This window comes from Euprymna scolopes, chromosome 3 (assembly GCF_053919585.1).
Source record: "Euprymna scolopes isolate OS-2025 chromosome 3, ASM5391958v1, whole genome shotgun sequence".
NCBI lineage: Eukaryota > Metazoa > Mollusca > Cephalopoda > Sepiida > Sepiolidae > Euprymna > Euprymna scolopes.
This window is the reverse complement of record NC_136484.1, coordinates 78,225,655-78,251,165: the sequence shown is the minus strand read 5'-3', so window position 1 is coordinate 78,251,165 and position 25,511 is coordinate 78,225,655. Positions and strand designations below refer to the sequence as shown.

General features: G+C 34.7%; 2 protein-coding genes across 3 annotated transcripts in view; both read right to left on the bottom strand.

Annotated features, from left to right (window-relative positions):
• Positions 1-1,322: 1,322 nt before the first annotated feature.
• LOC145256421 (cytochrome P450 4d2-like) overlaps positions 1,323-25,511 on the bottom strand; it is a 63,844-nt gene continuing 39,655 nt past the window's right edge. For both annotated transcript variants that reach the window (XM_080115306.1, XM_080115314.1), the window contains exon 2: positions 1,323-3,593. In XM_080115306.1, the coding sequence (XP_079971432.1) occupies positions 1,966-3,593 (1,628 nt within the window). In that variant the 3' untranslated portion in view covers positions 1,323-1,965. The remainder of the gene's footprint in view (positions 3,594-25,511) is intronic.
• LOC145256415 (zinc finger BED domain-containing protein 5-like) lies at positions 6,456-9,856 on the bottom strand. Its single transcript, XM_080115293.1, has one exon. The coding sequence runs from the start codon at positions 8,433-8,435 to the stop codon at positions 6,633-6,635; it is 1,803 nt and encodes a 600-aa protein (XP_079971419.1). The 5' UTR covers positions 8,436-9,856; the 3' UTR covers positions 6,456-6,632.

The following is a 25,511-nucleotide window of genomic DNA, read 5'->3' as shown; positions in this document are numbered from 1 at the left end:
AGTTACAGAATTATTTGGATAATAAAATTATGCTATTATGTCATATCTAATTGGGCCACGGTGTCGGTGGGAAAGGGTAAGGGTCTACAGAACGTAGTTGACAAGAGTGTTGATAGCAAAAATTTTTAGACATTTATTTTTTTTTTTACGATCATAAGAATTAAAATAAATTTTTTAAAAATATAAACATAATAGCCTTTTCATGATGAGATCGAATCATGAGTGACAGAAAAAAATATGATAGTGAAAAGTTTGACATTTATTTTTTAAGATCAATTCCCTTTTTGAGATGGATTGAGATCCTCAGAGATGCGCAAATAAGTTAACTAGCTAATCAAGCAAAAAATATTAACTTGAGGCCAGTCCTTCAAACCAGCTGTGATGAGGTTTCTTGATGTACAACCACACAGATTTACAGTGGAGAACAGTCGGGTCAACAATGTTAACTGATGAAAAAGAAGGATCAGTCAAACTATGATGAAGCAAATATTTGAATCATCTTAACAAATCAAAGAGAAAATAAAGTAAAACACTGAGCAAATATTATGTTTCTGAAGTTTTGAAATGAGGACTTTGATAATTTCTTTTATTAAAATTTTTCGGACTACTGTTCTCATCTTGAATGTTATTTTCACAACATTTTCGCTGATGTAGCCAAAGCAAAAATTCCATGAGCAAAGCTTCTGTTTGTGGAACACAATAATGAAGGACTGCTTCCTTCCTAGCTGACTATAACATGGTTATTTTCAAGTCCAACATAAACAAATTCTTGTTGAGCCGTCCTCTTAAATAATCAAATTCTACTCAATTTTCACCATTACCGATCATCCTGATGTGTTCTCATTTGAGAATTATGTTTATCTTGGCCTCTCAGCCTTGATAAATGGTGACTCCCTAATAAAACAAAAAAACTGACCTTCTTCAGGTGTATTTATCTTGTTAGAAATTTTTCTGTCACAAGGACACATGGCGTAACGGATAAACTACTAAGTAAAATTCAGTCCTAAGTTTTTTTTTTTGTTTTGTTTTGTTGTTGAATGTTCAACCCTCACTGTGGATGATACTAAAAATACAATTAATTAATTAACTGAACCATTCTGCTTTGTCATTCCTGGCAGAATGAAAGCATGCTATGCCCGTGGTATTAAATAAGGGACTTTACTTGAAATTTTGTACAAGTTCCCAAGTTCAACAAAAAAAAACTCAGAGTTTGACAGGATACATGTGATAAGATTGATAATAACGTTGGTCAAAATGTAATGCAAAGAACACTGAATATGACAATGTAATCTGAATGATCCAAAAAAGACAAACTTGGGAAATACTTTTCTAAAAAAAGTTTTATTTTTGCTTCATAAAAATGTTCAAATCATTTACTTAAAATATCAATTACATTAATTAGATACTAAGGAAGGACGTTAACTTTCATAAAATGTCTTTCATTTTGTATGCGACAAGATTCATTTGATTGTGGTTTGATATTGAACTTCAACCGCAACCTTATCTCTCAATGAGATGCGCCAATAATTGACAAAAAAATGTTTCACTTTTTGTGTTTACTTCCTTTATTTGTTTTTCATTTTAATATTTTCTCGTTTCTTGCCTTTTTTTTGGGGGGGGGGGTAAATTTGACTTTTCATCGTTTCAATCATTTCACTTTTGTTTTTATATAGAACAGCACAATATTATTTTGGATCAAATATAAAACAATTTATTCAGATAATAAAATTTATCTTCTTTAACAATTTTCCAATAACTGAAGTGACTTTTACGTTTGTTTGATGGTTTTAAAATTATTTTCACTGTGATAATAAAAAAAATCCTTGTTCATAAGCGCTTTCACATTTTTCTAGAAATTACAAAACGGAAGTCAAAATATTTTCTTGATTAAAATAAAATAACAAAACTTTTAGTGGTGCAGAAAAAAAATGTTGTTTAGTCAACTTGATGATTCTTGTTCTGATTTCAGGCTTTCTCTGCGCTTCTTTTAAATTCTCTCACTCTTAAATAAAGAATTGGATCAGGCCTTGTAGTGATAGTAGCTTTTCTCTTATACACCATCCCAGGGATAGGAGCAAATTCAAATTTCCGAATTAACAAGGCTAGTGCAGATTTCATTTCCATCAAAGCAAATTTGTAGCCAATACACATCCGACTGCCGGAAATAAATGGTACAAAAGAATAAGGATAAATTTTGGATGGATCTTCAAATCTTTCTGGACGATATTCCAGAGGGTTGTCCCAATATTTTGGATTTCGATGCAATGCTGACATATTAATATTTATTCTTGTGCCTTTTGGGAAGAAATAATTATTGATATAGTTATCTTCTTTGGCGTAACGAGCAACCAACATGACGGCTGGATAGAGCCGCATAGTTTCATTGATAACACAAGTCATGTAGGTTAACTGATCCAAGTGATGATTGGTAATTTCATCATCATCTGATGACAGAACAGACATAACTTCTTCGCGAACTTTTGATTGAATCTCTGGATAATGAGCCATTTGAAGCAAACACCATGTTAAAGAAACAGCCGTTGTTTCATGTCCTGCTAACATAAATGTTATCACTTCATCTCTAAGTTGTTTGTCATTCATCAAAAAACCAGTATCTTCATCTCTGGCTTGCATCAATGTTTCTAATAAACTTTTGCCTGGTTTTTTGTTATTTTTATCTTTGTTTTCGGATTCTTCTGACACCTCATTCAGCTCTTCTCTTTTTTTTCGAATCACAGAATATACAACCTCATCCATCTTTTTTATATCATCGTCATGTCGCTTCATTGCTGGTGTCCTAAAATATCGGAAAATTGGGAACAATTCTGGGAGGACACGTTGCCAAGTGAGATGAAATCCACCAACAAGGTTTTTAAAAAGTTCTGTTGTTTCGCTGTTGTCATGTTTGATGGCATTGAAATCATATTCAAAAGCACATTTTCCAATCACATCAAAAGTGATGTTAGTCATTTCAGTATGAATGCACATTTCAGTATAACCTTGATTGTCAGTTTTCTTTAAAGTATTAAGATCGATAAGCCACCTGTTGACCAGTTCTCTTCCACATTCTTCAAATATTGGAAGCATACCAATAAGGGCGTTGACTTTAAAGGAACCATTGCAGAGTTTTCGATTCCTGTGGTGGACAAAATTTTCACTTGTTACTAAACCTTCTCCAAGAAATTCTTTGAGTAATCGATAATCCTCATGATGCTTTCCATAAATCTTACTCTTTGTGACTGTAATTGCTTTAATAAGATCAGCATCAATCACGCACACCTTTTCAACTCCATAGATCCAAAAGAACCTATAGACTGAAGTGTTTAATTTATGCATCCAGTCTTCAAAATACTGTCCTGATTCAAGTTTCATGATGGCAGGAATAGATCCCACAATAGGTACAAAAGGTACAGTGGGTAGGTATCTAAGGGGCGAGAAGTAAACCTTGAAAAAAACTGTATAGATTATCCAAGAAATAATAGCAAAAGCAGCAAATTGCAGAATAAAAGTCCATGAAATGAGTGACATCATGGACTTGTAATATATGAATATATTTTTGCTCATTTCCAGCAACATTTTGTCAGAGGTCGAATCTGGAAAGAAAAAAGGTAAAACGTAAACAATATAGTCAGAGTTTACAATTTTCATATAATTAATGAATATGAGATTGAGCCAACTTAATAGAATATTGAATTAGATACATTTATCACATTCATTTCCTAATATTTCGATTTTTAGTTTATGTTGATTGTAATTAATTACATTTAATACATTGGAGATGTTAAAGTGATTTGATTCATATTGTGATGTTCCTGTCATCAAGAGAAAAAATTTATACTTTTATCCGCAAGAAACCGTGGTGCAGTGAATAGAGTACTTGGTAAAATTCAGTTGTCAAAGTTAATTCTTCTGGGGGTTGCAGGTTCAAGTCTCAGTGCTAGCAACACCCAAAATACTATTGCAAATTACTTAGGACTTTTACCAATGAGATTATGTTACTCCCATTAATGACATCAATGGTTCCATTCAAAATTCTGTGCAGAATCTCGAGTTCGACAGAAACATACACAAGTTCAGAGGCTACATTGGAAAAAACATTGTGAAAATAACATTCAGGATGAGAACAGTAGCCCAAAAGATTCTAATAAAAATATGCCTTCTCTTCATAATTGCAGCAATATATATATACTAGCAAAAGTACCCATCATTGACTAGGTTCAAAAACAGCCTACAGAAAATGGACTCTGATTTATGAAAGTATGATAGATTATGAAAAGGAAGGGTTGTAAGAGATAGCTTCGAATTTGAGGGTATCAAAACCAAACCAAAATATGATGAAAGTAAAAATGAAATAGATAAACCCCATAATTTATTATACCATACCTGTTCACACTGAAACACTTATCACAATATTCTGTGGATCTATATTAATATTGTTAAACTTTCTGATATATTTCCATTCTATGGAGGTCAGGTGCGAACAAACACCCCATAATTTTATTATACCATATTTCTTTAAACTGAAACATAATTATCAAAGTATACTTACGCAGATAGATATGAAAAGTCTTTATTAAAGTTTGTGCCTATTTCCATTCTATGGAGGCCAGGCGCGAACGCAGATCCCACAATTTTATTATACCATCCCTATTTAAGTTAAAACATACTTAGCAAAGTATTATTATGTACATCTATATCAAAAACACTTGTAAACGTTTTTTTTTTAATTTTTTAATTTTTTATTTCCATACATTTTGGACCTGGTACGAACGCAGACCCCACAATTTTAATGAACCACCGTTCTGCAAGATCAAACATACCCATTCCTGTGTCTCGATACATCTTCCATCATTATGTGTAATCAGTTTTTTAAAATACTCAACCATATAGGAGCCTATTCGTGACCAGACACACACACAGCTTATATATATATATATATATATATATATATATATATATATATATATATATATATATATATATAGCTGTTTTATGCCATCATAGCTTCAAAATCACTAATTAAAAACGTACTAAACTACTATAAAACTAATCGTTTCCATAAAAAATACATTACTGAATTAAAAAATATATAAAACAAATACCCCCCTCTTTGGTGTTCATACATAAAGTAAATTTCACAGTGTATAAGGATTATTTGATACTGGAGATATTCATAATCGTACTCTATTTCCAAGAGGGATGATATCACATGAGAAATTTTTTATGTCTAAACTGTTACCCAACATGTTATGTAATTCTTTATTCGTTATAATAAAATCTCACATTACATCCTACAAGCACCATGATCATGGCCGACAACATATTTAGACCAAGTGGTGCGTGTTTTTCCCTCTACCCCAAAAGTACACCCACTACTCCAGTAAAGACCGAGTAAAAATTTACACAATATAAATATATTGCCATATTAAATGCATCATACACTGGTAACCATACAACTACTTTCTTATTTGAAAATAATGATTTCTTCCCACTTACATTCCGGGTATTCTAATTAGCTGAAAACATAAAAATCTGTTATTCCGAATTACACATTCATACTAAAACCGAACACTTCGTATCTTCACCAATATGGCATCTACAGGAATCAACATTTTCCTGAATATTAAACCAAATAAAAATATTCAAGAATGCTCATAATCATAACTTTTCGTAGTTACACCCTGACATTTAACTACACACACACACACACACACACACACACACACACACACACAATATCCTCATGCATTGTTTGAAAAAATATTCTTTCGTTGCATTTTTGAGTGATTAACGATGAATGTTTACATTGCCTTACTGTAACATTTACTTTTTCCTTACCAAAAAGTATTCGTAATAAAGTTTTAGAAATAAGCTGCCGAATATTCTTTCTTAAATGTTTTCATCGATTGAATATACTGTTCGTTTGTTGGTTTTAGCATAGTGAGCATCCTAGATTATAAAACGAATCTTAGTAAATGAGGTGAGCTTTTTTTATGTCTGTTTCCAGCGTCCTAAATTATTTTTTGACGAAATAAATAAACAAGACAGACTTCCTTTTTTTTAATTTTGTTTTAGCGTCCAAAATTAAGACATGACTAAATGAACGAATCTTAGTAAACGAGACAAACTTCACTTTTTTGCACTTCTGGATGACAGTGATATATTAGCAGCTGTCAGAAATTTGACAATTGCATCATGCATATCATTGTATTGTTTTGGGCTAATCATAGTGGCCGATTTTATTTTCTGTGAAGTGTTGCACTTTCATGGGCTTTTTGTATTTTGTGTTTGCTTTTCAGTTTTATCTAAAAACTTGATCTAGACCAGTGGTTCTCAACCTTTTTCACTCCATTCCCCCCTTCATGAATTCTCAACATTCGTGTGGCTCCCCTTCATTTTTCTCCCAAATCCCACCCTGCCAAAAAAGGCGCAGAAAAAAAAGAATAAATAAAATGTTGATGAAGAGAACACCCTTGCTTTATTACAAAGTTTACAGTCATAATTATCTTATATTGATAGATTTCTGTGATATGCTTAACTTACATCACTAGACTACAAAAGACTAGCAGACAATAGCAAATTTGATTTGGATGGGAGAAAGTTCAATTAACCTCTGTATACTTTATCACACATCAGTGGGAAGGCTGATATTGTTTCTTTTCAGTCAGTTGACGAATCCGAGGTTGTGTCACTGACAATGCACATCTCATGTCGGGGTCCACATCCAATCGGTTGCGGCTCTTATTCTTGATTTGTAGAAGGGTGGAGAAACCAGACTCACATAAATAGGTAGTTGAAAAAGGCAAGAGTAGTCGAAGTGCAATCTCACTGACTTTTGGATATGACTGATGCATCGAACACCAGAATACATTCAGAGATTTTTCTTCATAGAGATCTTTGGCAGCAGAATCATGTTTGAGATCAAGGAACTCGTCCTGAACATCACTGGGAATGGTAGTAATATCAAGAGTGCCAGAGAATGGATTCCTTACCAACTTCCCTTCTTCCTCCTCGAATTCTGAGAAGTACATATTAAGTTCACTTTCCAAGGATCTCAGATGCTGGGTGATTTCAGTTTTAAGTAATGGGTCAAGCAGACTATCTTCTTCATTCTCGTCAAGGACAGCTGAAAGGTTTTCAAACATAACAACATTCCCGGCACCGACTTTCCTTTGCCAATTCTGGAGCTTGGCAAGAAATCCATGAAGACAGTCCATCAGGTGAAACACATTTCTTTCCTTGCCCTGTAGTTTCAGATTCAACCTATTTAGCTGCTCAAATATATCTGCTAAATATGCAAGACGTGGCTCCCACAAAACCTCATTGAAGTGACTCAACAGATCATCTTTCCCTTGCATTTCCAGGAACAATTTTAGCTCCCCCCGAAGTTCAAACACTCGATTCACAACATTGCCCTTGGAAAGCCAGCGCACTTTGGAGTAAAAGAGGAGAGCTTCATGCTCCGAATCCATGTCTCTACAGAGGTTCTGGAAAAGGCGAGAGTTCAGAGCTCCAGCTTTTACAAAGTTGACGCATTTGACCACTGCCTCCAGGATCTTGCAAAGTTCATCAGGGAGGGTTTTCGACGCCAGTGCAAAACGATGGATCATACAATGAACCCCCTTGGCATTCGGAGCTACTTCCTTGACACGCTTCTGGAACCCTGATTTTGATCCCAGCATCGCTGGAGCCCCGTCTGTACAGACTCCACAACAATTTTCCCATGGGATCCTGTTAGCTTTGAAGAAAGAAGATAGCTTTTCCATCACATCTTCAGCTGTTGTGGTGGTCTCAAGCTGTGTACATAACAGATATTCTTCCTTGATATCACACAAGAAAATATACCTAACAAACACGAGTAGCTGTGCACACGAACTCACATCCGTTGACTCATCCAGTTGTATTGCAAACATACCAGCTGGAGACGATTTGATCTCCTGTATCACTTTTTCCTTTATGTCATCTGACATTTCATTAATTCTCCGCTTCACTGTGTCGTTTGACAAGGAAATTTGTTGAATTTTACGTTCATTTGCATCTCCAAGAACACGCTTGACCATCTTTAAAGTACATGGCTTAATTAAGGTTTCACCAATTGTGTGGGGCTTCTTTTGCTTCGCTATTTCAAGGGCAACCTCGTATGATGCCTCAATTACACTTGAGGTCTGTTGTTGGAAAGCACCAGTTACATCCAGTTTCTGTTTTCCGAAACTACTTTCATGGCGCCTGAAGAAATCGGGGTCTTTTTCAGCATACTGTGGATGGATGGTCTGCAAATGATGCTTCAACTTACTAGGCCTCATAGAATCGTTCCCCAACACTTTGAAGCACAGTACACACTGAGGTTTCTCGATGCCATCAGCGAGAATTGATGTAAATCCGTAGCTAATGTACTCTTCACTGTACTTCCGCTTCTTAGTAACACTAGTAGCCATCGCAAATCTAGGGAAAATAAAGAAGACAGACCATCAGAACAAACATTAAGTGATAAGACAAAAGAATGATAATGAAGGACAGATAAATAGGACAAGTGATAAAATGACAAACACACAAATATCCACATACATAATACATCCATGGACTCACACATTAAGCACACACACAGTCATACACAAACATACACAGAGAGAGTAAAGATGATAAACATTCACACTCAACCTAGCAAGCTGAAATGTACTTTCTACAGCAAGAACACACCTCCTTTGACAAGCACTGCCCCAATTGAAATTATGAGAAGAATAGCGAGTCACATCAATATTAGCACTAAAAAAAAAAAAGCAGGAATACCTGAGTAGGGAATGAGCATGAATACAATGATACCAAAAAATAAGAAAATAATAAAGGAAGTGCACAAATATTTCACACACGAAAACAGCGACCGCATTTATAATTGTCGAACAAAATAAGTAAAACAGTATACAGTATGGTTCAGAATCAATTATACCCACATGTTTACGTGCTGATATCCAAGGCCACACTGAGATAATTCGATCACCTCTCTCCCACATACATACACACATACATACATACACACGTACACACACATTCGTAACAATATTATGTAGGTAACAAAATTTTATTGTCAACTTAATCAATTAAAAAAGAAAATTCCACCATGGCCCCCCTAAATTATTGCCATGGCCCCCTTGGGGGCCATGGCCCCCAGGTTGAGAGTCTATGATCTAGACAGATGCAGGGAATCCATTGCAGTTCATCACCACCAGCCAAACTGAAGAAGAAGGACTCTGAAACTCAGCCCTGCAGGTGGCATGAAACTCCCAACTTTCATCTCTTTGAGACAGTTTATCTTATACCTAAATAAGTAGGTTCATTAGTAAGAGTCCGTTATAGACTCAAATCATTTATTTTATGCCTAAATATAGGCACATTGTCATTAAGTTCGTTAAGAGACTTTTATTGGTATAATTATTGAATTAACATGAACATTGATCATGGCCTTTGTGCACTATGCTGACAGTGTGAATATTGGATCCTTTTCATCATAAGGCATCTTGTCGACCCTTTCTATGGCTGCAAATATCTATCTTCAAAGACAGAATGAACCTGCTTCCAGTTCCTGTTGAAGATAAAAACTAACATCTTACGAGGTTGATAACAGCTCTGTTCAGAGACAAAAAATAGGTATTCCTTTTTTGCAACCAAGCATCAATAAAATGTGTATTCAATTTTAAAGGTAGGCCTTTGTTGTTAATTGTCTCAATTTTGCCACTGTCCAAGGAGCAACAGACACGAGTTATCGACCCCTGTTCTTCAAAAGAGAAATGACGTCTTAGCAGCCATTCTGTGAACATCAAATATAAACAAGTGTTTATAATAACGCAAAAATATATAACAAAATAAATAACACAAAAATATGAAAATCGAAACATTTATTGTATAAAAATGTATCAAAATCTAATTTTAATGTGTTAATATAATTTCTTTTCAATGAATGATTCATAACTGAAAATAAATATGATAAAAACATGAAACATTTATAGATTGTTTTTAGAATTTTTGTTTTTTTGATAAGGTTGTATAAAAATGTAGCAAAATATGATTTAAACAACTTGAAACAGTTATAGAAGTTTAAGAATAATTTTTGTACAGATTGTATAAAAATGTATCAAATTATATAATTTTAGTTTTTACACACTTTTAGAAAAGGAAGAGCATCGATACCTGTTCTTTGGCTGACAAGCAATATCTGTCGGTGTGTCTTGAAACTAAAATACACACATTCGCTTCATGTCACTGACATGCAGAAGTGCCCACTTTTTTAATGTTTGCTTTTAGCGTCCAAAATCATGAGATGAAAAATGAACAAATCTTATTAGCGAGACAAACTTTCTTTTTTTAATGTTTGGTTTCAGCGGCGCCCTACATTAGGACATGAAAATTTGAACGAATCTCTTCCTACTCACAAGGTGAGGTGTCTATTTTGAGAGCTGTTCTTAATATGAAGATGTTGCGGGTGACCAGAGGAGGTTAGAGGGTTCATTCCAAAAGCCATTCTTAATATGAAGAGGGTGGAGGTGTCTGTTCGGAAAGCCCTTCTTACCATGAGTCGCCTGGGGGTTGGGCAGCAACAGCAGCAGCAACAACATCAACAGTACTTTACTGTTTTTACGAGAGGGGAGGGTAACTGATTATAGAGCATTTTTTGGTTGAGAAATTTTTACCTTAGATCCACCTACACACTTTCCTTTAAAATGACGACTTCTATAGGTTTTCCGCTATGCTGATTAAGAACATCTAATCTGACCGACACTGTCACCCTTTAACTTCTTTGTTGGTTCATAGTATTTGCATGTGGGGATCTTGACAGAGATTATCAAGGTTTAAATTTGTGGCAAATATTTTGACAGTCACCCACACTACCAAAATAGGGTGTCTATTCCGTAAGCTGTTCTTAACATGAGGAGGTTGGGGGTGTCTATTCCGAAAACCTTTCTTAACATGAGGAGATTGGTTGTTGGGCAACAACAATAATGACAACCGTACTTTGAATTTTTCTACAAGAGGAGAGGGGCATTCTTCCACCGGGCAAAGCCAGTTAGCGGGTCCAGCTATTATTGAATAAAGTTCAGCTTTATTATAAATTGAATCGTGTCCTGTTCTTTTTTTAAATGTAATTATTTACAAGTAAATAATGGACATCTTTAAAATTTATGCAACAACGAAATATTTAATTACTTTTAAGACATAAACACACACCTTTTCTATTTTGAATTAGTTTTTTTTTTTTTTAGTTTTGACTGAGTTTCCGTACAAATCATCATGTTCCTTATTTTTCTCTTTTTTAATGCGATTTTTAAAGTTTCTAATGCTTTTTGTTAAATTTTTGGATTCATACCGACAGTCTGACTATTTGATAGATCTTGCTTACTAAGACCTCAACGATGACATCATTTTTCAGCTCCCGGCCTTAATGACATATATTACGAAGGTTGTATCGATTGTCTCTTCTTGTTGGGAACCCATTGCGGTGCATCAGGAGTAAGCTTCACATACCTCCCCACAGTGACTTAGTCCACAATACATTGTAGTTTACATTGCACTGTAGCTAATCTACTGTTGATTTTATAAAATTATTTTTATATATAATGACTTGAATTAAAGTTTAAAATGCAAAAGGCAAGTATCATGGTTTAATTGTGCTCTAAACAGAAATATTCCTTTCGAACACACCCCTGTGATATCAAAAAACTTATTGTTGATTTTATATGACTGGCCTTACTTCTTGTGTGGTGATAATGGCTTGAATTAAAGTTTAAAATGAAAAAGTCAAGTATTATGGCGCCCTTGTGCTTTAAACAGAAACATTCAATTCGAATGCGCCCCTGTCATATCCAAGAACCTATATTTTATATGCTGAGTCTTTCAGCTTGTGTTTTTATAAAACTTCTCAAATGCATTTGTGAAGTTAGACTGTGTAAGGTGTTACCTTTGGTCAAAATCGTCTGTTCCTTCTTTCATCGGATTATTTCAATTATTGATACCTATCTTAGAAGACTGTCAGGTACATAAAGTACCTTTATGTGAAATTTCATAAAAATCGACCTAGCCATTTTCGAGTCTATAGGGAACGAACTCACAAACACACACATAGTTCCTTTTATATAATATACACACATACACATGCATATGTACATGGTTCAACGATAAATTTGTCGCCTAAAGAAAACAACACTACAGCTTTATTTTAAAACTTTTATTGAAAAATCAATTCAAATAACTTGATTATGTAGTAGAGCTAACATCTATTCAATGTAGCCGCCTTCAACCTCAATCATTGCCTTAATACAGATCCGGAACTGGTAGCATATCTTTTCCACAAGCGCCAAGGGAGCTCGGCGAATACTCAGTGGATGGCGGCAATCAGGCTGGCTTTGGTGTTGTAGGAGGTCATGTTGGTGATGTTCTTGACGTATGACCAAACGAGTTAAGGTTCAGGTCGGGAAAGGAGGGGTTGCCAGTGAGAGAAGCATACAAAGTCGTAATACTCCTTCTGAAGCCAAGCCTGGGTCTCTTTAGATTTGTGGGTCAGCTTCTATTCCTTTTTACCCTTCTTTGCATAAAATGAAATTATACTAAATATAGTCGTTAGTACTTATCCTTATGTCTAACAGCTGTATTCCAAAAATCATAATATTTGATTAATTAGTGATGCGTTCCCAGTGCTCTCTGGCCAAAAACAGACGCGAAATAACTTGTAGAAAAATAAATGTCTTTATTTCTTTTCCAAAATGCTGCGATGACTAAAATCAATTGTTTGCGTGTAGCAACCAGAAACTTAGCGACGACGTGGAATAGACAGGGCAGCGGTTTTTGGTGGTCGGTAGACAATTGAGCGGTGTAAAATTTCAAATGTTTAGACCAAAAAGTGGCTAAGTAATTTGGTAGAGACCGCAAAGGTCAAATTTTTTTAAACTTTGACCCCAATTTTGCCTCCTTAACATTTATTGTTTTGGGCTCAAATCAAGTTAAAAAGTTGGATCCATGTCCAAGTAACCTACATCTAAAATTTCAAGTGTTAAGACCCAAAATTGGCGGAGGAGTTTGGTAGAATTTTCAAATTTAGAAAATTGACCCCTTGACAGCCAAATTAATTTGACCTCTTGACAGCCAAATTTTCAGGCGAAAACCGATTAAAAAGATTTTCCCAAATCTCAATACCCTTTGTCAAATCTCGAGTCTGTAGACTGAAAATTGACAGAGTAGTTTGACAGAGAAATGTACACACACAGACACACAACCACACAAAGAAAATTTAACTTTTATAGATATATAGATTAATTAGAATATTTGTCAACTTTTTATTTACATATTATTAATAAATATATTTTTTTAAAAATATCCAAATAAACATATTTATTTTTAAAAATCAGTTTCTGAGTATTCTTATTTAATTATTATGTTACTGCTGAACAGTGTGCCAGTGAGACAACTGAATAGTGCAAAGCAGGTATTGAAGCACATGTTCCCACACAGAAGTATTATAGCAAGCCCCACTCACCCCCATGGTTCACTACAGATTGTGCAGCTGCCATTCCCCAAAGACAGCATGCATTCTGCCAGTTCATACATCATAAGTCAAATACAAATAGGCAAAAATTTATAGATACTAGAAATTATTGTAAGAGAGAAACAGCCAAAAGAAAGTGTGCTGAATAATCAGTGAACGCATAGAATTGCAAAAGATAAGAACTCGTGTTCTCTGGAAAATCTATAATACTGTACTGAACAAAGGGTAATTCCCCCACTATCCAACAACCAGAACCGAAAGGGAGGAACTGCTTGCCCAGTGGTTCACCTCCAACTCCACCTTAGGATCAACAAACAATTCCCTCTCAAATTTCCCTGTGCAGACTGAAGTCACACTAGATGATGTGAAAATCACCCTTTCTCATGATCACAATATTATAAAAAAACTTAGACATCTTCAAGGTGTGTGGGCGATATCTTATCTCTACTAATTAAAAATGCTCAGTTGAGCTAGCCCTTGTAATTTTCAAGCTATACAATAAATGCCTTGATGAATCTTGCTTCCTTAATAAGTGGAAAATGGCTTCTGTGGTACTAATATACAAGAATTCTGGTGAATGGATTGACTCTCAATTATCACTATATTAGTCTCCTTCCTCTCTTCTCTAAAATCTTTCAGACCTTAATTAATCAAACACTTGTCCACCACCTCGCAAAAGGTAATCTTCTCTCAGCAAACAGTATGGATTTAGGCAATGTTGTTCTACTGCAGATATTTTAACAGTAATCTCTGAACGTATATACTATGTACTGGATATGGTAGGCAAAGCCAGGGTTGTAGCCGTTGATATATCAAAGGCCTTTGACAAAATCTGCCACGAAGGGCTGCTAATGAAAATTAAATCCTGGATGTAAACTAAATATAATTAGATCTTTCTTAAGCAATGTACATAAATCTAAAAATATGGCAGAATCATTAGAAAATGACCTCCAGTCTGTAGTAGAATAGGGCTGCAAATGGATAACATTTAATGCTAGTAACACGAAGCTGCTCTCCTTTAACAATTACAATACCAACACCAATATCTATGACAAATAACACCCTACCTGAGAATTCTTCCTTCAAACTCCTGTGGGCAATATGAATTGGAACAAATACATTGAGGACATTGTGCAGGCTGCTGCAAAGAAGGTGGATTCCCTCTATCAAGCTAGAAGACTACTCACACCTGAGAGTATCCTGTATTTCTACAAGGCCACCATTCCCCTATGCATAGAGTATTGTTGCCACATCTGGGCTGATGCATTTACCACTAACCTCTTTCTCTTGAATAGGCTCCAAAAATCTAATAGGTTTTACTTTGTCAACTAAGCTCTAACCCTTGTTCCATCCTCGTAATGTTGCATCTTTGTGCCTGTTTTACAAATATTTTAATGGAATGTGCTCTGATGAACGTGTTGCACTTATGCCCCCTCAACCTACAAACTCGCTTCGCAACAAAATCTTACCTCTTCACTGTTGAGGTCCCTAAATGCCAGAAAGCCTTTTACTTTAATAGTTTCTTCCCTCAAACAGCTAGACTTTGGAATTCCCTTCCTGCAATCTGCTTCCCTGGCTGTACTGATATGCAGTAGTTTAAATGTAATGTAAACCAATATCTTGTTAATCTTTTCTTGATATGATCCCAAATAATAGCTCCTTACCTCCCAGTTGTTAGGGGTGAACATTGAGTAAAAAAAAAAAAACAATATTGAAATGAAACAGACAATAATTTATGGTACTTTTTTTCAGCGGGGATGTCAAATCGGTTGTTGTCTATTTCCACTGAAGTGTCACGGAGCAGTGGCTTGAATAAGTTTATATGCGTTATTGCTTATGCTTGTTCACATTACATTTAAATTTCTGTATGTTGGTACGATCAGGGAAATAGAGAACAGGGAGGGAATTTCAAAAACAAGTCATCAAAGAGGCTAATAAAGTAGAAAATCAGTGTCTACGGACTTTGTCATCTACAGACAATGTCATCTACGGACTTTGTCATCTACAGACAATGTCATCTACGGACTTTGTCATCTACAGACAATGTCATCTACGGACTTTGTCATCTACAGACAATGTCATCTACGGACTTTGTCATCTACAGACAATGTCATCTACGGACAATGTCATCTACGGACAATGTCATCTATAGTTTCAATGTTCATTCACATTAGACTAAACATATTCATGCCTGACGATTCAGAACTATGGCTGACTTGGATCAGTGTCAGTTGAAAATTGTTTAATGATGTACAATTGTTCCACTTACCAACCTGGACTTCCTGTTCTAGTTTAAATTCACTGGCAGGCATTTTTAAGAGTTTTTTATTATTTACACCAAAAGTATTTTTGCTTAAAAATATTTCGATAACAAAAAAATGTACACACACAAAAAATTCAATAAATAAATAAATTATCGCTATTTTAGAATTTTAGAGTGGGGAATCTGTTTCAAATTAAAATTTAATATATAATGATCTCCCATTTCCGAATCATTCTAGCATTTTAAGGCAGTTAACTTTTTTTTTCTTGCCACGTGTATTTTGTGATTTTAGAACCATACCATGAGGCTTTTAGTTAAAAAATATGTGAAACTTTTGTGCAAGGAGTTGTTTTCATCAATAATGTGATGCGGATGAAACATTAATGCATCAATCAGCTAGTTAAAGCGTTAAGAGTGAATACGTGTATGTGGTCACCATGAAATTATAATGTGGTCACCATGAAAACAGCGTAGTAAGTAAATGGTGGAAATCGAGTATAATTTAATTATTTAAAATGACGACTCAACAAAAACTTGTTTACATTGAACTTTAAGACAACCATATTGTAGTCAGCTGGAAAGCAGGCCAGCAAAACAGAGTTCCACGGGCAGACAGTTCAAGGAAAGAAGTGTTACATTTCCAATCCAGTATTGAGCGCGCTGGTAGTCTTCAATGCATCTATGACAATTGGTATGCAGTTCCACTCTGTCTCAGCTTAGTCAATGTGCCACCCAACTTTATCCCACCAAACAAAAACCCATGGGGAAAATTTTCATGTGGTATCATGCCGGGTATCAGCTAATTTGCTTATATTCCTCTATATATATCCCGCTATATTTACATTTTTCTACTAAGAAAAAGTGAGATTGCCAGGTTATTTCGGTAGGATAGTAAAAAGCATAAATGTTAAACAAATGCAAAAATAGAAATGAGCACACAAATCCGGGGAATTAAATTTTATCATTTTTCTTTGTTTTTATTTTTTATAAAATGAACAACTCAATGGAACTAAAAAGAAAAGTAAAGATGAATAATGAAAGTCTCTTAAAATTCTCAACTGCAGGACTGCACAATGGGGCAAAAATTCTCAGGACATTGAAAGCTATCTTCAGTCAGAAGGATTACTTATTGAGTAGGTAAAAGGAAACAAAGTGCAAATTGACCAAATGCGTGTGAACTTGCTAGTTCCAAAGTCATTTAGAGCAAGCCGGCAGTCATTAAAACACCGCATAAGATATCTAAAAGGAGAGAACCTTGAAAGAAATAGAGAATGAAAAAGAATTCATTACCAACCTTTCGACTGGGTTCAATTCATGTGAGGAATATTAATTCACATATGATAACCTCATGTCATCCATGGCGTTCTCTTATTTTTCTTTTGTCTTTCCTTTTCTTTTTACTGTGCTCTTTATCCTTACTAAAGAAGGAAACCAACATCTTGTAAAACTTGAGGTCCTGTTCCTTGGTTAAGCAAATCCATGGCTTCCAAAAATTAAGTAAGACCACAATTTGCAAAACACGATCATCTCATGTTGCAGGGTGCCCTCTTGGGGAGATGCATACTCCACCAAGTTCATTTTTTTATTTTGGTTCGAAATAAAATATAGCCTTTTCCTGCGAGTCAGACATTACACATTTTGATGCAATTCAATTCCGCTGTTTTCTTTACCTTCAGTGACAACGACATAATGGAACTTCCTTTCGCTTCAAAGGTGATTTCTCCAAAACATGCTGGATCTCGGCATGAGCCTCCGCCCACACATTAAACAAAAAGGGTTCATTTAATTGGCCACATTTGATCGCCTGATTTAAAGTTTCCACATGCTCCATCTGCTTATGTGATAAAGTGAAATAAGACAATGGCAGCATCTGATTGCAACGTGATCTAGTGACATCCGGCGGGTTAGGAATGTCACAGAAGCCATTCATATCAATTGGGGCAAGTGGACATCAGAGCATTTATGGTGAAAAGATAGAAGTTTGGATTCGAATGTGTTAAAATTAACCAACCATATTTTGTTCCATTGCACCACTTGCTAAAGGTCAGAAGAAGAAGCTTGGTAATTGTTGGCCTTTGAAATATTTCTATAGGTGGTAGCGACATCTGCATATGTCAACAAATGAACTTAGAATGTGATTTGGAAGATCATTAATGAAGATAAGAAAGAAAGTTTGGCCCAGGATGGATCCTTGAGGCAAACCAAAGTTGATACTTTGAACTTTGAATTTCTGCTCATCAATGACTATACTAATTAGATTGGATGGTTGAGAAGACATTTCCAGATATTCCATAGCTGGAAATTTTGTGAAGTAAACCTTTATGGCAAACCCTATCAAATGCCTTTGATATGTCAAGAGTTATTGTTCTTGAAAGGAAACCCCCTTTGATAGATTCATGAATCCTATATGAAATTACAGTCAGTATGTCAGCTGTAGATCTCGTAGGACAGAAACCATATTGCTTGTCACTGAGGTGGTTAACAATTGTTCTATTTAACATGCATTCAAGCATTTATTTACGACACACAAAAAACGAATTGGTCTGATGTAAACTGCAGAAGACTTATTTCCACTATTTTTAAATACTGGGCAAACTAATGAGGTGTTGGGAAGCATTTCTCCTTCAGGCATAGAATGAACAGCTTTGCAAGAATAGGTGCTAGTTTCAGTTGCAGATTTTTGAGTATTATAACTGAAATAATGTCAGGACTAGTTGCTGTGGATGGAATGGCCAAATTATATGAAAAATTGGACACCCCTTTTTTGGAAGCTATAAACCAGTCGGCTTTTCTGGCCTACGAGACTGTCGAAGGATCTCAGAGACAACCCGATACATCAGTGGAAGACTTCCTTATTAACTTCGGCCGACACGTTGCCAAGTTGAAAGATTTCAATATTATCCTGCCTGAACCGGTACTTGCATTCAGGGCATTAAAGAGTGCCTCCCTCACCTCTAAAAATGAAAGATTAGTCAAGGCGACAGTAATAGTGGTAATAGGAAGGCAGGCTTGAACCCGTACCGCAAAGGAGGAAAAGAACGGGGAAAAAACCCTGACGTCTTTGTCGTTACGACCACCACCGAACCGGAACTGACTTACGTTTAAATTAAGGCTACACAATCGAAAGGAGAGGATGACTTTCGAAAATATTGGCGAAAAAAGCGATCCCCCCTCCCCCGTAGAAAAGTGTCCAGTTGAGGGTGAAGATATTAATGTTTTTAGCCAATTTTTCAATATTTGTCGTCTGAAAGGTAGAACTTTAAAACGATACTGATCTTGGTGAAGTCTGTTGCCTCTGTCGAAAGTTTTAGGCAGACATGCAAACATACATACATACATTTATATATTGGTAGCTCAAATTTTCGACTCAACACGATTAAAAAGGTTGTGCTATCTCTAAGTACCTTTTATGTCAAATTTCAAGTATTTAGACCAGAAATTGTCTGAGTAATTTTGTAGAGACCTCAGCGGTCAATTTCGTTTTTAAATTTGACCCCTATTATGACCACTTACCATTTGTTGTTTTAGGCTCAAATCAAGTTGTTAAGTTAGATCCATGTCCAAGTTAACTATATCTAAAATTTCAAGTGTTTAGACCCCAAATTGACAGAGGAGTTTGGTAGAGTTCTCAAAGGTCAAATCGTTGAATTTTGACCATTTAACAGAAAAATTTCTGGCCGAAAACGGATTACAACGATTTTCCCAAATCTCAGTACCCTGTATATCAAATTTCAAGTCCGTAGACTGAAAATTGTCAGAGATAGTGTGTAGGGAAATGTACACAGACAGACAGAGAGACATTTTTACTTATATATATATGTGTATATATATATATATATATATATATATATATATATATACTAGCATTTTAGCCCGGCGTTGCCCGGGTGTTTGGATGTGTATGTTGAGAAAAAAAAAAAAAAAAAAGTGGTAATAGGAAGGCAGGCTTGAACCCGTACCGCAAAGGAGGAAAAGAACGGGGAAAAAACCCTGACGTCTTTGTCGTTACGACCACCACCGAACCGGAACTGACTTACGTTTAAATTAAGGCTACACAATCGAAAGGAGAGGATGACTTTCGAAAATATTGGCGAAAAAAGCGATCCCCCCTCCCCCGTAGAAAAGTGTCCAGTTGAGGGTGAAGATATTAATGTTTTTAGCCAATTTTTCAATATTTGTCATCTGAAAGGTCGAACTTCAAAACGATACTGATCTTGGTAAAGTCTGTCGCTTCTGTCGAGACGTGTGTGCCACAGACGATTTCTGATTGGTTAATCCAATAATCACATCTCCTAAAAAACTGTGGTTCATACGCTCTTAAATTTACCATAAAATATTATGGCCTTATTTATTGTCCATCTTAGAAGGGTTTATTTTTTTTCTAACTTGCCATTTACAAATTACAAAATTACGAAACTTACACCAGCAATCACAATCCAACCTCCAACACCACGTCCGCCATTCTGGCGCTAGCCGCACACACATACACACAACACGAAAACAAACGCTGTCCTACCCAGCACACGCGCACACACGCACACACACACACACACATTCACTACCGTCTTCTTTAAAACATGTTCTTTTGAAGAGACGATTTTTTTAAGCTGTTGACACACATATTTTGAAAATCTAGCAAAAATTAATTTTCCTGAAATTTTTCAATATTTAAAAATAAATTATGCCGGCTGATAAAATTTAAAAATACTTATTTTTATATATATATATATATATATATATATATATATATATATATATATATATGAAACTAAACTAAAAAAAAAAAAACGCGCGTTCACTCGTGGTCTTAAGTTCATTTCGGGCTTGTATTACTGTACACATAGATTCGAAAAAGTTGTCAAAAAAAAATATATAACAAATAAATGTTATCAAAGGCAAGATAATTTACTTTTCTACCAAACTGGATATATTCTTCGTGTTTTTATTCAATGTAACATATTTATTCAGCTCGAAAAACGGGTTTGTATTATTGTACACATAGATTCGAAAAAGTTGTCAAAAAACAAATATATAACAAATAAATGTTATCAAAGGCAAGATAATTTACTTTTCTACCAAACTGGATATATTCTTCGTGTTTTTATTCAATGTAACATATTTATTCAGCTCGAAAAACGGGTTTGTATTATTGTACACATAGATTCGAAAAAGTTGTCAAAAAACAAATATATAACAAATAAATGTTATCAAAGGCAAGATAAGTTACTTTTCTACCATACTGGATATATTTTTCGTGTTTTTATTCAATGTAACATGTTTATTCAGCTCGAAAACCATACAGTGTTTACCGATGTATTGGAAAATTCAAGATGGCGCCTCACTCCCTCTTTAACACGGTAAGTATGGGAAAAGGTGTTATAAATAAAAAACTAGACAAAATACTATTAAAAATCCGCCGAATATATGTCAAGCTATGTCACGGTAACATATATTGAGCGAGTTTTTAACAGTATTTTATCCAGTTTTTTTTTATAACACCTTTTCCCAAACTTACCGTGTTAAAGAGGGAGTCAGACGCCATCTTGAATTTTCCAATACATCGGTAAACACTGTATGGTTTTCGAGCTGAATAAACATGTTACATTGAATAATGTCACGACCCGGTTAATGGATGACCGAATTGATTCGCAGTCAGATCGAGACATAAGAATTTATTTTATTTTATATCCAACATCTCATAATTATCTTCGGTTAATCGTCAGATGTCGGATTAACCAGCGAAACATATCAATAAGGAGAACGGAACAACAGAGCAAAAATGACGAAACGAACACTCAATAAAAGTTTAGAATTCAAGAAAGATTTTTATATACAAAGGAAGAAGAAAAAGTTCCGATAAAAAGAATGAGTGAGACAGACGTATTTCTGGGGATGTTTGTCAGATTTATGCCATGTGCAAAATACAGTACAATATGTATAAAAGTTTGTGGAAAGGAAAAGATATTGGCATGAGATAGGCCAAACTTATCTGTTTTTATCCGTTAGGGTAAACACGGATTAAAAGTTCGCAAACACAATATCCAAGAAAAAAAAAAGTTGAGATGGCGAAAGTTTATCTCTTCCTCGAATCTTAGTTCCAAAGAAGAATTCAATTGACAATACGATTGTATTTGGAATGATAATCCGCAATTTAATTAATTCAAATCTCAGCCAGATTAAATGTTGAGGTTAATCGACAATACGATTGTATTTGACTAATAATCCGCAGTTTAACTGATCCAAATCTCAATCTTCGATGCGGTCCGATTCTCGGAGTGACTGTTTAATATACCGGGCTGTCTCGCTTCTTTTCGCCAACTGTTTATTTCTTATTTTCAAATCCTTCGTGCTTCGCGTTTCCCGCCACGAATGTTCACTGTCTGGTTGCCATGACGACGTATTTCCGCTCGCTACGGCGATATTCACACCCAACCTCTGTCCCATTTCCCTCAGCCAAGTGTCTGCCACGCCACATCATTCACAGAGAGAGGGGGTTATCTGGTTCATTAGATTTTTAAGAAAGAGAGAGATAGCGAGATATATATAGAGAGTAAGTAGAGAGATTGACTGTTCGCTTTGCTCTGACGTCACAATAAAAATACGAAAAATATATCCAGTTTGGTAGAAAAGTAACTTATCTTGCCTTTTATAACATTTATTTGTTATATATTTGTTTTTTGACAACTTTTTCGAATCTATGTGTACAGTAATACAAACCCACATTCATTTTGATTTTTTTAAATAGTTTAATTTTAATATTTGTTTATTGTCTTAACTCATATCAAATGTTTTGCTTGTGTTCTGCTTCAAATATTCATAATCTTACATGCATAATTTTCATTTAATTATATTAAATAAACTTCAAGTTTACTACAAATCAAATCGTGTTCCTTCACTTTTTTAAAATGTAATTTATAAGTAATTAAAGAACGCATTCTAATCTTTAAAATCTATAATACAACAAAATATTCAATTGCTTATAATACTTAAACAACTTGTGTTTTTTTTTATTATTTTTTTATTATTAATATTAGATGAGTTTCAGTATAAATCATCGTGTTCTTTATTTCAATCCAATTTTGAAGTTTTGTAACGCTGTCTGTAAAAATTACTGTTGATTATTGACAGTCTAAGAGTTCCACATATCTTGCTTGTTGGGACTTCGGCGATGACGTCATTTTTTCAGCTGGCCGGCCATCTTTATAATGAAGGCCACGCCACCATCCCCCCACGAAAAGGGGAAGCCTGGCATTTTCTCACCCGAAAGGGGGGAGCTTGGCAGTTTCTCCCCCCAAAGGAGGGAGCCGGTGTCCCCCCCAAGGGGGGGGCGAAGAGGCCAGGAGGTAGTGACTTTTCTTTGGGGGGGGGAGAAGCCTCCAGGCACCCTCCTCCCTGAAGGTGGGGTTGGGGATTATCTCTCCCTGAAGGGGGGAGGCTGGCACCACGCATATAAATCCAGAGGGGTGACTTTTTTTGTTACCCCTCGGAGTGGGAAGGGGGCCGATCACCCAGGCAACGTTTGCTAGTATATATATATATATATATATATATATATATATATATATATATATATATATATATATTTTTATAAAGTAATAGGGTTCGTGTGTCTCTGTGTGTGTGTACAGCTCTCCATCATCAACGAAATATAAAGGAGGTAAGAGGGTAGATCTCTCCTGGTAGAGAAACATTAGAACCCATTTTAGGATGTTTCTGTTATAGGAGACATAAGAATATAGGCCTAATTTTTGTATATACTAGTCTACAAACCACCCCCATATCGAATGAATTATGCTCATTTGCATATCACATTATATTAAATCTCTTTAACTAATTACCTCGACTTTATTACATATTGGAAATATTCTAATCATTTCAACTGTACTATTTACAAAATCTATTTAACATTTAATTATTTAATATATTTTCATTTAATTTTATATTCGATTTATTTCACTTTACGTATATTATCAAAACAATTCATTGGCGAGCAAAGCTTTATGTTTTGGGATTGTATTGAAAATGTAATGGAAATTTCAATTTCGTTCCGTTTTAATCTTTTATATTTTACTTGCCAATATAATTGAAAGAATACAATTCAACTATCGTAATTTTATATAAATAAACAAAAACAAATATTTTAAAATAAAACTTTATTAAAAAATAAATAATTTTATTTTTAAATGAAAAAAATCAATTTAGTAAAATAATTGTATTAAACACCCCCAGCCTTGTCAGCAAACCTGTAAACCTATAAAAGTTAACATTTCGAATGTAAACAGTGATTTTTCGATTTTGTTAGCGCTTGCCGCAATTAAACACAATTAAAACGGAACTAACTTTATTTCCATTCTATTTTTTAAACAACCCCCAAAACATAACGCTCTCTTCCAGTTATAGCCAATTTTTTTTTAATTAAATAAAACAGGTCAAAATAAACAGATAAGCGCATTTTCTTTTACATTTTTCTTACAACCATTGTCATTTAACCAACTGCAGGATATCGTTACTTTTGTGGGGTTGTTTTGAAAATGGCACGGAGATTATAATTTCGTTCCAATTTAATCTTTCTGGTCGAGCCTATTTCGAAAGCCTGTTTATCATAGATTTGAACTACAAATAATTTATTACATTTTGATTATTACTATCTTAAGACTTAAAGCTTATATTTATTTCATTTTTCTATTTATATATTGAATTAGTTATTTCCAGTCTTATTTAAACTTAGTGCTTTCTTTAAACCGGATGAACCTTTTATAAAAATATGAGTTTAACGTAAAGAACACGAACAAGGTTTTATTCAACTGATTTCTCCCAGTTTACTAACAAAATATATAAATTTAAAAGAGATATAAATAATAAAATAAAAAGGTTATGTAATTTAAAAGAAATACACGTACTCACAAAAGCAGAACTTTTTTTTACACATTTTTTTCTTTAAAACCATAACAATGAGACTAACAATTACCTAGATCTTAGTAATTATTTGTTTTAATAGAACTGTTTTAATTGTACTGTTTACTTAGTTAACCTAAGTTGGTATTACATTTATTTTACATTTACTTTTTTTTTAATTATTACTTTTAGACTGTGACGTTTACACCCGGAAGTAATGAGTCACACGTAGGTCGCTTTTATTCATTCCTTTTGGTCAAGATCAAAGTGTATTATCTGTTCTTCAGATGCTGCACTTCATTTTCTTGTTCTCTTTCGGTGGAGGAGAAATCCTTCACGACTGAGACAATTTTTATTTTTGTACCTTTTCTCCACGTTAAAAAACGACCCTGGTGTCTAACTCTGTCCCGTGGGGAGGCATAGTAAATAGGTACAATATAATTGTTTATAATTGTACTATTCAGAAATATTATTTATAGTTCGTCCATTTCAGTTAGTATACATTTCCTTTACGCTTAATTAATTTACAATCATTAATATCGTTAAACAATTCCGTTTAAAACCGAAATTATGCCACCCAAACGAAGTAGAAACGAAAGTGAGGAAGAAAGAATGGAAATATTGGAAGCTAATAGACTAAGAGTTGCTGCAATTCGCTCCAATGAAAACAATTCAGATAGAGAAAGACGTCTAGAACTTAACAGGATACGTCAAAGAGAAAGGAGAGCAAGACTGTCAGATTTGGAAAGAGAAACCCAACGTGAAGCTGACAGAACTAGACATGCTGTAAGGCGGTTAAATTCATCACAAGATGAAATTCAAGAA

What these genes read in the sequence shown, in the direction of transcription:
- LOC145256415 (XM_080115293.1), bottom strand. Translation starts at nt 8,435, where the DNA reads ATGGCTACTAGTGTTACTAAGAAGCGGAAGTACAGTGAAGAGTACATT.